The following is a 13750-nucleotide window of genomic DNA, read 5'->3' on the forward strand; positions in this document are numbered from 1 at the left end:
GGAAGAGATTTCCTACAATGAAGCACGAGCAGAATGGCAATTTTATATCACGTTGCATGTGGACAGTGCGTGCTATCAATATCGTGAATGTATGTATTGTCTCATCTAAGATACAGAGATGAAGATTCGACCAGGTAATATGGAGATGTAGCAGCCGGCGGTAAGTTGCGCATTCGTTGAGCCAGAAGCTCTCATTTGCATCCATTCCAGCGCCCAAACAGGAGTGCTCTAGAGCACAAGATAGAGGAAGACTCGAAGATGGCAACCGTCGCACCGGAGTACGACAGCGCCCAAGTACACCTACAAGAAAAGTGCCCAAAATACAATTTAAAGATGGAGAGAAGAAGAAGAAGAAATCCACGAAGCGAAAAATATTGTCGTCTTTTTATCAGCGCGGCGCTGCGACCAATGAGCTTGCCGCATTTAGTAACGGAAGCTTTTTAGCGCGATTGGCCCCGACCGTTGCTGAACAACCACGAGCTTGCGAGAGACGTCCGCAAGATACAATTAATTGATATTGATATCCCGTTCTCTCCCTCCCCCCGCCCTTCCTTTTTACCAGCCTCGTTTTCTTTGCTTCTCTCTCCATTCCTTGAGACGACGAGAGGCACACGATGTTGCGGCAAACGCTGGCACGCTCGGCTCTGCGGACGGGCAGGCAGAGTTGCAATGCTTCCAGGACGTTCGCGACCACCGGCAGGAGGCCAGCGGAGGTCCAGCTCACAGTCGGTAAGAGGCATTGGATTGAGGCTCTCAATTGGGATGGTTCGTTGGATGGCTAATGCGTTGGTGCTGCAGATGGCAAGCAAGTCTCGATAGAAGGTAGGCCCCGGGCTTTGTCTCTGGTGTGGTGTGGTGTGGTATGACATTGTATTGACCCATTGCCACAGCTGGTTCCGCCCTGATCCAAGCGTGCGAGAAAGCCGGAGTTACGATACCCAGGTAAGCCAATGCAGCGTATGTACTGATGTCTGATGTGTCTAACTTGTCCTAGATACTGCTATCATGAGTGAGTTCCCCCACGAAACGTCCGCCGAGCCTCCCGACCCCCCTCGTCTGACAAATATACAGGAAACTCATGATTGCTGGAAACTGCCGTATGTGTTTAGTGGAGGTTGAGAGAGCACCAAAGCCAGTTGCTTCCTGCGCGTGGCCCGTACAGCCCGGCATGGTCGTCAAGACAAACTCGCCCCTCACACACAAGGCCCGTGAGGGAGTGATGGAGTTCCTGTTGGCCAACCACCCTCTAGACTGCCCCATCTGCGACCAAGGAGGAGAGTGTGATTTACAGGATCAGTCAATGCGATATGGCGCTGACCGAGGTCGGTTCCACGAGGTTGGAGGCAAGCGTGCCACCGAGGACAAGAACATCGGACCTCTGATCAAGACCTCGATGAACCGATGTATCCACTGCACGAGATGTGTTCGATTCGCAAACGACATTGCTGGTGCCCCAGAGCTTGGATCTACGGGACGAGGAAACGATATGCAGATTGGAACTTACCTTGAGAAGAACCTAGATTCCGAGATGTCCGGAAACGTCATCGACCTGTGCCCCGTCGGAGCCTTGACCTCAAAACCATACGCCTTCCGCGCACGACCTTGGGAGTTGAAGCACACCGAATCTGTTGATGTTCTGGATGGTCTTGGCTCGAACATCCGAGTGGACTCGCGTGGTCTTGAAGTCATGCGCATCCTCCCCAGACTCAACGACGATGTCAACGAGGAATGGATCAATGACAAGACCAGATTCGCTTGCGATGGTCTGAAAACCCAAAGATTGACTACCCCCCTTATCCGAAAAGACAACAAGTTCTTGCCCGCCACCTGGGAGCAAGCTCTGACTGAGATTGGAGCTGCTTACAGAGACTTCGCACCCAAGGGCAATGAGTTCAAGGCTATTGCTGGAGAGCTCATCGAGGCTGAGTCGATGGTTGCGATGAAGGACCTGGCCAACAAGCTTGGTTCTGAGAACTTGGCTCTCGACCAACCCTCAGGAAACAAACCAATTGCCCACGGAATCGACGTGCGCTCGAACTACCTGTTCAACTCCAAGATCTGGGGTGTCGAGGAGGCTGACGCCATGCTCATCATCGGTAGCAACCCTCGACATGAGGCTGCCGGTCTGAACGCTCGTATCCGTAAGCAATGGATGCGCTCTGATCTCGAGATCGGTGTCGTCGGTGAGACCTGGGACTCTACCTTCGAGTTCGAGCACCTCGGTACCGACGCGGCCGCCCTCAAGGAGGCCCTGGCTGGAGAATTCGGCAAGAAGCTGCAAGCTGCCAAGAGACCCATGATCATCGTCGGTTCGGGTGTCACTGATCACCCAGATGCCAAGGCCATCTACGAAATTGTCGGTTCTTTCGTTGAGAAGAATGCTTCAAACTTCTTGACTGAAGAGTGGAACGGTTACAACGTCCTTCAACGTGCTGCATCAAGAGCTGGTGCTTACGAAGTTGGTTTCACCACCCCGTCCACCGCCGTCGCGGAGACCAAGCCAAAGTTCATCTGGCTTCTCGGTGCCGATGAGTTCGACCCTGCAGATATCCCCAAAGACGCTTTCGTAGTCTACCAAGGTCACCACGGTGACCGTGGTGCTCAGATTGCCGACGTCGTCCTCCCAGGTGCCGCATACACCGAGAAGGCCGGTACCTACGTCAACACCGAGGGCCGCGTCCAGATGACCCGTGCCGCTACCTCATTACCAGGCGCTGCACGAACAGACTGGAAGATCATCCGTGCCGTTAGTGAGTTCTTGGGCGCCCCATTACCATATGACGATGTTGCCGCCCTCCGTGACCGCATGGCCGAGATCAGCCCCGCGTTAGCAAGCTACGATGTGGTGGAGCCGGTGGCGTTGAAGCAGTTGAGCAAGGTGCAGTTGGTGGATCAGAACAAGGGATCCAAGACTACTGGGGAGCCCTTGAAGAAGGTTATCGACAACTTTTATTTCACTGATGTTATTTCAAGAAGGTAAGGCAGTTCTCCGCTCTCTCGTTGCGCCCTGGGCAGCTTTTGCTAACAGATGGATGATAGCTCGCCAACAATGGCTCGATGTTCTGCGGCCAAGGAGACGGGCAACCCCGAGACTAACTTCATGGCTCCCGGATATTCTTCCGACCACCCACATGGCCAGATTGCCTATGGGGCATGATCTTGTATTTTGACACTTTTTCCGCTACATCTGGTGTTGGTTGTATATATGGGTAGCAGTAAAATACAAAATCGTTCAAGTAGCTTTTCTGATCCGAATACCTTTCTGTCTCTTTTTTGTCCGAGGCAAAATCTATACGCATGATATTTACTGTACATCGGACACTGAAGGAACTTGTATAATATTGTACATTTGAACACCGAAGGGAGATCAAAACGACCCGTCCGCCGGATCGAAACGAAGTCCAACCTAACGCCGACCATGTTCATCATCACCAGCTTCCATCCAGAAGCGCGCCCTCGCCCTCCGATCCCTTTCCCGTCTAGCACCTCCCATCTCTCGCCATGACATCGCATTCCCCCGGCCCCTTGTGCCACCCAAGGACATATGTGCCACCTCTCTCATCTACACAGGCAAAGCGAACTTCTTGCCCTTCAGCACCTTAGTATAGTAGATCCAGAAGAAATCCGAATAGAGGACGGTCTGGACCAAGCCGGCCAGGACGGCGATGCCGTCGGAGAAATCCTCGGTGAAGTAGCGCCAGATCCAATTGGGGATATACAGGGCGCGATAACTACCCAGGGCGAACAGGTAATGCGTGGTGATGGTCTCGGCCTCGCCGGTGCGCTGCAGGAGGAAGAGCTGCGGCAGGATGGCGACGCTCTCGAGCCAGATGGAGAAGGCCCAGAGGATCTCGGCGGGCGTGTAGCGGTAGGGATAGATGAGGGCGAGGATCAGAGAGCCGCCGAGCAGGTACTGGACGCGGAAGGTATCGAGGTTCGGATCGTGGGTGGGCTTGTAGGCGGTGGTCATGAGATAGAGGGTGTACCCTGAGGAGCCGAGGAAGAGGAGCTTGAAGATGGTGTTGTAGGCAGAGTCGGTGAAGGTCCAGAATAGATCGATGTAGCGCGTGACGTAGACGATGAGGTAGAGGGCTTGGGATTTGAAGGAGATGCCGGAGCAGGACTAGAAAGAGGGGGACGCGTTAATAAGGAAATTGTTCTGTTTTGTTTCCAGAGCGCGGGAAGCTTTCGGGGAGCCATTGGGGCACGTACGTTCGTCTGCTGCATTTTATGTAACAATATAAGAATGGATATCAAGTGGGAGAGGTCTCCTGCACAGGGGGTGGTTAGCTATCACGTCCCGTAGAGGGGAGGGATCCCAGGGAGAGTCCAGTTATTCATACCCAGAATGCGAAAGAGATTCATGGTTTAGGCCGTTGGAACGCCTCAGCGTCTCTTCGTGTGCAGGGGGGGGTTTTCAAAGGGGTGGATAGCTGCTGCAACTCAGTAGCTGCGCCGGCATTCGAGGATCTTCTGCGGATTCTTGTGAAGTATTGTTCGCAGATTTCCAGCCTTATTAATCTTTCCTGGAGATCTTGACACGATAGCCGAATCGAAATATCACCAGGCAGGGGGTTTAGGCGCGTACGGGTGGAAGACGCGATTTAGCGCGATAAGCGCATATGTGGCGAGCGGAACGACGACATGGGATGGATTACGAAAGCGAGACGTTGCCTGGAAACTTCTATTATCTCTATATAAGTATCGCTCGACAACCAGATAGGTACTCGAATCTCTAATAGAAAGAATTGTTGTTTGCAACTTCGCGTTCTCTTCTCAAGTTACTGTGAACGCCTATATATAACTGCTGATATTCAGGATACAGCACGTCTACTACAGCCATGTCTACTGACACTCAGGGCATCACTCTGACCCTTACTCACCATGGAACCTCTCATACCTTCTCTTTCTCTTCTGATGCCACAATCTCAGATCTCTCCGACGAAGTCGCAAGCAGTCTCTCGATACCACCCTCCAACCAGAAATTCATGATATCCAAGCTCGGCTTGCTCAAGCCACCCTTCAAAGACCCCCACTTACCAATATCCTCGATCGCGGACAAGAAGATCACGTTGATGGGCAGCACCGCAGCGGAGGCATCCTCGATCGAACAAGCGTCTTTCGAGGCCTCGCGACGGGTCTCTCGTCCCCGACCAGTCCAGAAAGTCCAAGCGTACAAAACCCGCGACTGGAAGAAAGAGCAAGAGGAAAGCCAGTATACATTCCTGACCCTGCGTCCCCTGCCTTACCTCCCGAACCCCTCTCGCTCTCTGCAGTTCCTCCAACGGTTAAAAGACGATGCTGGCATCAAGGCGGCAATGCGGAAACATAAATTCACAGTCCCGCTCCTCACGGAGATGAACCCGATCGAGCACACGCAATCGAATCATGAAGGCACGAGCCGAACACTGGGGCTGAATAGGAACGCGGGCGAGGTCATAGAGCTGCGTCTAAGAACCGATGCGTACGATGGCTACAGAGATTACAAGACGATCCGGAAGACGCTGTGCCACGAGCTAGCGCACAACGTTCACGGGCCACACGACCGCAAGTTCTGGGATCTGTGCAAGCAGATCGAGAAGGAGGTTGAGGGTGCGGACTGGAGGAGCGGCGGCCGTACTGTGGGCGATGAGGAGTATTATGAGGGTGGTGAGGAAGTTGATGATCATGGCGGTTGGACGGGTGGCGAGTTCGTCCTCGGGGCTAGTAGTGCGGGAGGTGCGGAGAGCGTAGGGCAGGAATCGAGTCAGGGGATGAGCAGGAGGGAAATCCTGGCGAAGGCTGCGGAGGAGAGAATCGAGAGGCTCAGGAGGTTACGGGAGCAAAATGAACAGAGTGAGAATGCCGGAAGTGGTTCTGGATAGATATCTGGCTTGGCGATTGTATGGTTGTACATCCGAGAAGAGGAGTCGTTCGAGGCTTGATATGCTGGGAATCAGTCCCCAAGGAGATCAAACCCGCCGAACTCGAGCACTGGCTGGATCCCGTGGTCATGTGCCACTGAAATCAGACTTGGTGCATCAGGCAGGGATCGAAATAGAGGGAGAGGCATGCCGAGAGCCTGGATTGGATGGCCGATTAAGCCAGCTCCATTTAGCTGACTGAGCTACAGTCCTTGGAGATGAGTTTGGCAGGACAATGCCAACAGGTCTTTCCACGTGAGAGTAGGGGCCACAGCAGCAGCTCCACAGGACCTATGTGGTTTCGAAGTTAAAGAGGAGACAAGAGGTCGACCTGCATGTGGTCAGTGGTGGGGCTGCTGCCGTCCATATAAGTTCATCAATCTATTGAGAATACCCCAAGGAATTAATCGCCTTTCATTTGATTACTCTCTTGTCTCTTCTAATGCACCCTCCTACAAATCAATAATTATGTTTTCTAAGTGTCGGCCATAGTTCTGCACTCGTCCTGCTGTAGTTCAGATATTCATCCTCGTTATCCATCTATATAGCTATATCTTTCTTTTAGGGCTGACGGGTATCTGACTAAGTGTCGTCTTAAGCAGTATCAAAAGCTCCAAGTATGTTGTTCCTGTATACACGTATTACTCTAGACACAGGTCAATGTTACAATATAAAGTTCTCAACCTTCTGAGAGATAAATCAAGTGTATTCTCTTCTCAGCAGTGAAGTATCCTGAGCACGTCTAGAATCTCCTTGATGCCAGACTCCATATGCCCCTTCCATGCTTGATGTAACAAAACCCTCTCTGCAGTACAAACCCCCTAGCAAAATATACATGATTGCGCCTTTAACCAATGCCAGGGACAGCTTTGGCAAATCTTCCTAGGTGCAAGTAGAGATCAAGCATGGGTTCTCATAGCATCCCAGGAGGCTTGCTAAACCGTCGCTACTCTGTCAACAATCCCATCCTTTGCTTCCTTCCTTGCTTCCTTGTTCATCTCCATCCGTCTTCGCATCTTCGAGATTGTCCCCAGGCTTGTTTCCATCTCCACTACCTGCTTTCGTCTTCTTCTTCGGCTTCTTCGACTTCTTGGCTTTCTTCTTTCCTTTGACTTCCTGAACTTCAACACCTCCCTCAACAAGTGCTTCGATTGCCAAGAAGGAAGCTTTGTCATTAAACTTCCTATCCACCATCCAGAACTCCACCTTCCTACCCTGCCCCTCCAAATCCTTGATGACGCCATGCAACTCCTTCACGGCTTTCACATTCGCAACCGGAGTCTTCTTGTTCGTACGCCAGCCATTCTGCTCCCACTTCCAAATATCCTTGCTTAGTCCCTGCGTGAGATACAGAGATTCTGTCATAATGACCAGCTGCTTGATCTCAACCGGGGCCTCATCCGAGATATCCATCATCGCATCAATCGCCAGCTTCAACGCGTACAGCTCCGCAACTTGACTCGTCTGTGGCAGCGTACCCGGCACGAGCCCCTTGACATTATACTTCGACGCGTCTCCCCCGAAATGCACACCGAACGCTGCGATCATCTTCGTCTTCTCATTTGCTCGAACCACCCCCGCAATGCTGACCACGATGGTATCATCATGTAACTCGGCGAGTCGTCGTAGAAAATAAGAGCTGTAGGGTCTAACTTCGCTATAGAACAACAGCCTCGTGACTCCTGCTTCAGCCTCATAATGCACGATTTCGTCCGGGAACACGAGCTGCCTGATCTGCGCATTGCAGTTAAGGTTTGTTTGAGGATCAAAGACTCGTTTGTTTGGCTCTGTCGGCGCGTCCATCTTGGCTCTCGGGATTGTTTGTTGTTCGTGGTTTGTGACAGAGAGGGGAGATGGATTTGTTGGCGAAACAATGAAGGATTTTGTTCTCATAGACATGCACGAAAAGAAGTGTAGGGTCCCGTGTCAGATATTCACTGTTTGTGAAAGATCGAATATCACGTGGCACAGCCCCCTTTTTTCGCGAGTAGGTACGTGGGAACATACATATCATGATGCAGAGAGACAATAGATGGACTATATTCATGTGCCTAGAACTAGTATATGTTGTAGACATATATACATATTTCTTTTCTCTTTGTTTTGTTTGTTTTAAGAGTACGTCTTTTGCCTTGTTGGTTTCATCTTGTTTATTTAGAGGCTTGTATCCTCGCTTGGTGATTCACCCCCCTTTTTCCAGATAGAAGGAGGATTTAGTTATGCTCTTATGTGTCTAGAATTATTTACTTGATCTTAGAGATGTATAAATTGATAGATAACGCACCTCTCTCATCCAAACAAAGTATCGCAATTCCCTTATAACATATCAGCTCATTTATCCTCTGTACTAGTGCGTTAAGATCTTGAGAAATAGTGAGAGCTGGGTCGTGGTCAAGACGAGATAGGGCTTCTCTTCTAGAACATACGGAAATTTAACTCTGCGCTTCTTTGTGGGGAGTTTTAGATGAGATAAAATGAGCTGCGGCTAGGCTGGGCTGTGTGATAGTAATACTATGTATCACGGTCTATTAGGGATATTAAAGAAATAGAGGGTGATAGTGAGTATTTCGAGTTCTCCTGACTCCTAGCGGCGGTTGAGCTTGGGAGGTATCTCTATTCCGGAATAGCATTGAGAAAGTGTGGGTGAGCATTGCTGAGAATAGGGGTACAAGAAGGATATAAAACACTTTTAGTAAATCGGGCTGGCTTAAGGGGCTTTAAGTAAAGCTCTAGGCTTAGATACATAATAATTACCAATTGCAAAACTTTGTTCTTCAATTAGAGTAATAAGGAGACACTGTAGATAATCGTGGGTGGTCCTATCTTCTTAGTAATTGTGTGGCCTTCGGAAAGTATTTATTCAAGTTACCGGAGATTATGAGCAGTGATGCGGAATGACGGAGGGGGATAGGTTAGGGTAGGTGGAAAGAAACACGAAGGAGATGTGAGTTATTATAAGAAGCGATCAGCTTTAGTATACTCGTAGCATTTCCTATATATTTAGAGGCTGCTTCTCATCTACGTTCTGTCATCAGCCGCAAACTTGTCGGTCCAGAAACCTCTGTAATGCTTCTGCTTGCCCAAAGTTGAGATCTCCTCTATTTCTTGAGGCGTCAGCTTGAAGTTTGCTACCTTCTTGTACTCCTGCAATCTCTGCTCGTTGCCGCTGGTAGTTATCACCACAATATCCTGATCGATCACCCATCTTAAAGCAATTTCTCCCTTGCTGACTCCGTATTTCTTCGCCAGCTCCTCATACTTGGCATCCACAGGTCCAGGCGTTGCCTTCACAACCGCTGTCAATGGAGAATATGCGGCAGTTGCAATGTTGTTCTTTCGGTGGAAGTCGACGAGATCGCCATGTTGGAGGTAGGGGTGGTATTCGATTTGGTTAATCGCTGGCTTGATCTTCGCAATTTTCAGGATAGGCTCGAGCTCCTTCTGGGTGAAGTTGGAAACACCAATCGACTTTGCCTTTCCAGAAGCATGGATCTCCTCCAGGTCCCGCCATTTGGCTTGCAGATCTTCTGGGGTCTTGGCAAAGAATGGAGCGTGGATGAGGTAGAGGTCAACGTAGTCGAGCTGCAGGTTCTTCAGCGAGAGTTCGAATGCCTCCTTGGTGTTCTTGACGGCCGTGCCGGAAATCTTGTGGGTGATGTAGAGCTTCTCTCGGGGGACGCCAGAGTCCTTGATTGCCTGTCCAAATTCGACTTCGTTACCGTAGGCTGGGAAGAGAATCAGCGTGTATAATGGAATAGGGAGCACACTGCGAACTTTCTGCACCATCCAGGTGGTAGTATCCGGCCTTGATTGCCGTTACGACGGTCTTGACCAGCTCTTTATCGAGAGGTGCACTCGGGTCAAGCTTATACCGAGCTGTTCCGAGGCCATACCCAAGCTGTTGAGCTGTAAGTAACTAATCACAAGAGCCACGCAGGATTGGCAACTGTACAATTGGGATTTCGTTGCCATCGTTCAACTTCAGGTTGGATGGAGAAGCTAAGTTGCTCATCTTGAGAGGTGTAGAGCGTTGATGAATTGGTCTCGAAAGGAAGAGGGGTTCTTGAGTGGGAGCCGGTCTACGAAAGAGGGGTCCGGCGGGAGTAGAAATGAATCTTGAAGCAGAAGTATTGGGCGAGAGATGAGAAGCAGCAGCAATTCTCAAAGGTAAAGGTAAAGGCGAAGGCGAAGATGAATATAGAGATGAAGAAGAGAACACGGGCTTGATGGAGCAGAAATGGGACAGCTTATAACCGCTTGGTTTCCTTACGCTTTTCATATTGCTTCGTGGGCAATTAGTAATGGATGAGGAGTTCATTTACGGACTTTATAAATAATCGGACTGTTGAACCCGGAACCCCTCAACTTTCTCCCACTTTCGTCATGTCCCGTGACCCCCGGTGAAGGCGGTGGCCCGCGGCAGGCTAATCCCTTTTCGGTGGACCCTTTGCTTGCCACTCCCAACTCCCATCTCCCCCTCGCAGCTTCAACTCCCATCTATTTGTCTCTTTATCTCGACAGAATCCTGATATTATCCCTGTATCAAGGATTCGCCTCTTTCATATTTGTCTCTTCTGTCTCTCTTTTCGTCTTTCTTCTTGTACAACTATTCCTTCCAGTGTCAAGGAGGGATCTCTGTATATGCTTTCAAGATTCCTCTCCAGATCTCGGGTGCCCCGCACGCGTCTGGCTCAAATGGCCGCAAAGTACACCAACGGCACCCCTTACTCAGGCGTCTCTCTTGCAGACCTCCCCAAATCATGGACCTTTACCTCCTCACTCCCTCCCGACGATGAATTCCCCACGCCAGCAGCATCACATAAGACTCCCAGGGAAGACATAGGGCCTCGGATGGTCAAGGGAGCGTTGTTCACATGGGTTCGACCCGAGGAAGCAAAGGACCCGGAATTACTCTGTGTGAGTCCTGCTGCCCTCAGGGATCTGGGAATAAAGCAAGGAGAAGAGCAGACGGAGGAGTTCAGGCAAACTGTTGCGGGCAATAGATTGCTGGGATGGGACGAAGAGAAGGAGGAGGGTGGCTACCCTTGGGCACAATGCTATGGGGGTTGGCAGTTTGGATCTTGGGCTGGTCAATTAGGCGATGGGAGGGCGATTTCCCTTTTCGAGACTACAAATCCGGCCACGAAGAAAAGATACGAGTTACAATTGAAGGGAGCTGGTCTTACACCATATTCGAGATTTGCGGATGGAAAAGCAGTTTTGAGGTCAAGCATAAGAGAATTCATCGTCTCGGAAGCCCTCAATGCACTGCGAATACCAACAACTCGTGCCCTTTCGTTGACGTTACTACCTCATTCTAGAGTCCGAAGAGAGACTACAGAACCTGGTGCTATCGTTGCACGATTCGCTGAAACATGGCTCCGAATTGGCACCTTCGATCTCCTCCGAGCGCGAGGTGATCGCGATTTAATCCGGAAGTTAAGCACCTACATAGCCGAGAATGTCTTCGACGGCTGGGAATCACTTCCCGCTCGAAACCCAGATGATGATGGCAAGTCCGAGGAACCAGTCGGCACCGGAATCAGCAAAGATGCTATTGAAGGGCCCGCTGGCCTTGAGGAAAACCGCTTCGCTCGTCTCTACCGCGAAATTGTTCGCCGCAACGCTAAGACAGTAGCAGCGTGGCAGGCTTATGCTTTCACGAACGGTGTCCTGAATACGGACAACACTTCCATCTTTGGCTTGTCAATTGATTTTGGCCCCTTTGCATTTCTGGACAACTTTGACCCGAACTACACCCCTAATCATGATGATCACATGCTCCGCTACTCTTACCGCAATCAGCCCACAATTATCTGGTGGAATCTCGTCCGTCTCGGCGAATCCCTCGGTGAACTCATGGGCGTAGGTGCCGACGTGGACACCGAAGAATTCATCGAAAAGGGGATTCGTCATGAAAAAGAAAAAGAGGTCGTCTCCCGCGCCGAAGGACTTATCATGCGTGTTGGAGAGGAATACAAAGCCGTCTTTTTGGACGAATATAAGCGCCTCATGACGGCACGGCTTGGGTTAAGAACGTTCAAGGAACCTGATTTTGAGCAACTGTACAGCGAGTTACTTGACTCGCTTCAGGACCTTGAATTGGATTTCAACCAATTCTTCAGGAAGTTGAGCAATCTGAAGGTCGAGGATCTGGAAACCAAGGCACAGAGGGAAGAAGTAGCGGGTGTGTTCTTCCACCATGAAGGCGTGACCGGCATAACAAACACCGATGAATCAGCAAGGAAGAGACTGGGAGAATGGCTGGAGAGATGGCGAACAAGAGTCTACGAGGACTGGGGACCAGACGGTGGTGACGAGGAGAGAATGGCAGAGATGAAGAAGGTGAACCCGAAGTTCATCCCCAAGGGCTGGATCTTGGATGAGGTTATTCGGAGGGTGGAGAAGGACGGCGAGAGGGAGATTCTGGATAGGGTGCTGCACATGGCACTGCATCCTTTCGAGGAGAGCTGGGGGTGGGATGAGAAGGAAGAGGAGCGGTACTGTGGGGATGTACCGCGCAATGATCGAGCCATGCAGTGCTCCTGCAGCTCATAAGACGTGATAACAAAGCAAAGCCAATGATAATACCCCAGCCTCGTATTCCTTCGTATCCCTCTGTGAAACTCAACATAAGCTTTAAGGGCTGGTTATTAAGGGGCATTACCTAAACTCCCCAGGATCCATCCCACAGGGGACCCCACTCCTCCAGCCTTCAGTCTTAACCCCCCTATATATCTGAGGTCTGTATTCGAGTATCTCGAGAAAAACTCACCTCCCTTCTCCTTCATCAACCCCATCCCCAAGCAAGCAAAACCCAAACACCATCAAACTACTCCCCAATCTAAACCTCCAAAAATGGGCCTCACACTCAGCGAAGCGACCCCTTCTGACTTCCCCGCCATCGTGCGCGCCCAATACGCCGCCTTCCACCCCCACGAATCCATGCACCGCATCCTCTGGCCCTCTCCGGACCCTCCCACCCCCACCGTCCTGTCCCGCACTGTCGACCGACAGCTGCAAGCCTGGCAAGCCGACCCGCATATCACGTGGTTGAAAGTGACCGACGACGAGACGGGCGAGGTGGTAGCGGCTGCGAAATGGTTCGTGTGGGCGCCCGAATCGAAAACCCCCGACGCCAAAGATGGCGCAGCAGCAGCAGCAGCAGCAGCAGTAGGACCGCAGTGGCCCGCTAAGATCTCCGCAGATTGGATCCTGGAATCCGAGCGCGGCACCGGTAATTGTGGAGCGGGCGTTGAAGATAAACCCTTTGTGGAATATATCGTCGAGGAGTTTTTCCAGCGCCGGAGAGAAAGGATCCAAGGGCCTTGCGTGCTGCTAGATCAGTTGTTTTGCGCGCCGGCCCATCAGCGCAGGGGTGCGGGCAAGTTGCTGGTTAAGTGGGGGACGCAGAGGGCCGACGAGCTGGGTGTGAAGGGCTTTGTGGAGGCGAGTTTTACCGGGAGGAGATTGTATGAGAGTTGTGGGTTTAAGGTCACGGAGCAGGTTTGCTTGGAGGGGGTGAATGAGAAGGAGGAGTGGAAGGAGTACGATAAGGTGGAGTATCTCTTTATGGAGAGGGATGCGACACCACTTGTTGCCGCATAGTAGAGGTGCTTTTTCTGCGGAAGAGAGCGTGGAAGGCTTCAGACTTCAAGAGAGACTTAGAAAGGACTGGAAAAGATTCCAGTTTAGAGATACTTAGAGAGTTCCTTAGTATCTGGGACTATTACCACAGCATCGCATATTGAAAGGAAGCAATAGAATGGTTTGAAGGTATCCTTGCATTTCAGATGAGCACTGCGATATCTAGTAGCCCGTCTAACCAACAAACCCGTCCCCTTCTC

At 51.0% G+C, this 13750-nt stretch overlaps 7 protein-coding genes across 7 annotated transcripts; 4 read left to right on the plus strand and 3 right to left on the minus strand.

Annotated features, from left to right (window-relative positions):
• Window positions 1–483: 483 nt before the first annotated feature.
• M430DRAFT_61513 (hypothetical protein) lies at window positions 484–3380 on the plus strand. The gene is made up of 6 exons (XM_024868929.1): window positions 484–729; window positions 799–822; window positions 891–942; window positions 995–1009; window positions 1072–2976; window positions 3040–3380. The coding sequence occupies exons 1-6, from the start codon at window positions 615–617 to the stop codon at window positions 3155–3157; spliced, it is 2229 nt and encodes a 742-aa protein (XP_024717450.1). The 5' UTR covers window positions 484–614; the 3' UTR covers window positions 3158–3380.
• A 182-nt stretch (window positions 3381–3562) lies between these two features.
• Window positions 3563–4525, minus strand: M430DRAFT_146809 (hypothetical protein; the record flags this gene model as incomplete). Its single annotated transcript, XM_024863031.1, has 3 exons — window positions 4344–4525; window positions 4213–4271; window positions 3563–4123 (listed from the first exon to the last, which is right to left on the minus strand). The coding sequence occupies exons 1-3, from the start codon at window positions 4363–4365 to the stop codon at window positions 3563–3565; spliced, it is 642 nt and encodes a 213-aa protein (XP_024717451.1). The 5' UTR covers window positions 4366–4525.
• A 180-nt stretch (window positions 4526–4705) lies between these two features.
• Window positions 4706–6359, plus strand: M430DRAFT_37215 (hypothetical protein). The gene has a single exon (XM_024867080.1). The coding sequence runs from the start codon at window positions 4842–4844 to the stop codon at window positions 5862–5864; it is 1023 nt and encodes a 340-aa protein (XP_024717452.1). The 5' UTR covers window positions 4706–4841; the 3' UTR covers window positions 5865–6359.
• A 498-nt stretch (window positions 6360–6857) lies between these two features.
• On the minus strand, window positions 6858–7706 carry M430DRAFT_22515 (hypothetical protein; the record flags this gene model as incomplete). The annotated part of the gene is made up of 1 exon (XM_024864707.1): window positions 6858–7706. One exon carries the CDS (start codon window positions 7704–7706, stop codon window positions 6858–6860), a length of 849 nt encoding a protein of 282 aa, XP_024717453.1.
• A 1215-nt stretch (window positions 7707–8921) lies between these two features.
• On the minus strand, window positions 8922–9915 carry M430DRAFT_109320 (hypothetical protein; the record flags this gene model as incomplete). The annotated part of the gene is made up of 3 exons (XM_024861269.1): window positions 8922–9628; window positions 9678–9801; window positions 9856–9915. 3 exons carry the CDS (start codon window positions 9913–9915, stop codon window positions 8922–8924), a joined length of 891 nt encoding a protein of 296 aa, XP_024717454.1.
• Window positions 9916–10402: 487 nt separating this feature from the next.
• M430DRAFT_37217 (hypothetical protein) lies at window positions 10403–12480 on the plus strand. The gene has a single exon (XM_024867081.1). The coding sequence runs from the start codon at window positions 10599–10601 to the stop codon at window positions 12459–12461; it is 1863 nt and encodes a 620-aa protein (XP_024717455.1). The 5' UTR covers window positions 10403–10598; the 3' UTR covers window positions 12462–12480.
• A 281-nt stretch (window positions 12481–12761) lies between these two features.
• On the plus strand, window positions 12762–13511 carry M430DRAFT_109561 (hypothetical protein; the record flags this gene model as incomplete). The annotated part of the gene is made up of 2 exons (XM_024861285.1): window positions 12762–13076; window positions 13194–13511. 2 exons carry the CDS (start codon window positions 12762–12764, stop codon window positions 13509–13511), a joined length of 633 nt encoding a protein of 210 aa, XP_024717456.1.
• Between the last annotated feature and the right edge of the window lie 239 nt (window positions 13512–13750).

The sequence above is a fragment of the Amorphotheca resinae genome (genome assembly GCF_003019875.1).
Source record: "Amorphotheca resinae ATCC 22711 unplaced genomic scaffold M430scaffold_12, whole genome shotgun sequence".
NCBI lineage: Eukaryota > Fungi > Ascomycota > Leotiomycetes > Helotiales > Amorphothecaceae > Amorphotheca > Amorphotheca resinae.

Excerpts from the sequence above, each read along its gene's own strand:
- M430DRAFT_61513 (XM_024868929.1), top strand. The coding sequence starts at position 615 with ATGTTGCGGCAAACGCTGGCACGCTCGGCTCTGCGGACGGGCAGGCAG. Across the intron at positions 823-890 it reads CAAGCAAGTCTCGATAGAAG|CTGGTTCCGCCCTGATCCAA; the intron begins GTAGGCCCCGGG and ends CCATTGCCACAG. Across the intron at positions 2,977-3,039 it reads ACTGATGTTATTTCAAGAAG|CTCGCCAACAATGGCTCGAT; the intron begins GTAAGGCAGTTC and ends GATGGATGATAG.
- M430DRAFT_37215 (XM_024867080.1), top strand. The coding sequence starts at position 4,842 with ATGTCTACTGACACTCAGGGCATCACTCTGACCCTTACTCACCATGGA.
- M430DRAFT_37217 (XM_024867081.1), top strand. The coding sequence starts at position 10,599 with ATGGCCGCAAAGTACACCAACGGCACCCCTTACTCAGGCGTCTCTCTT.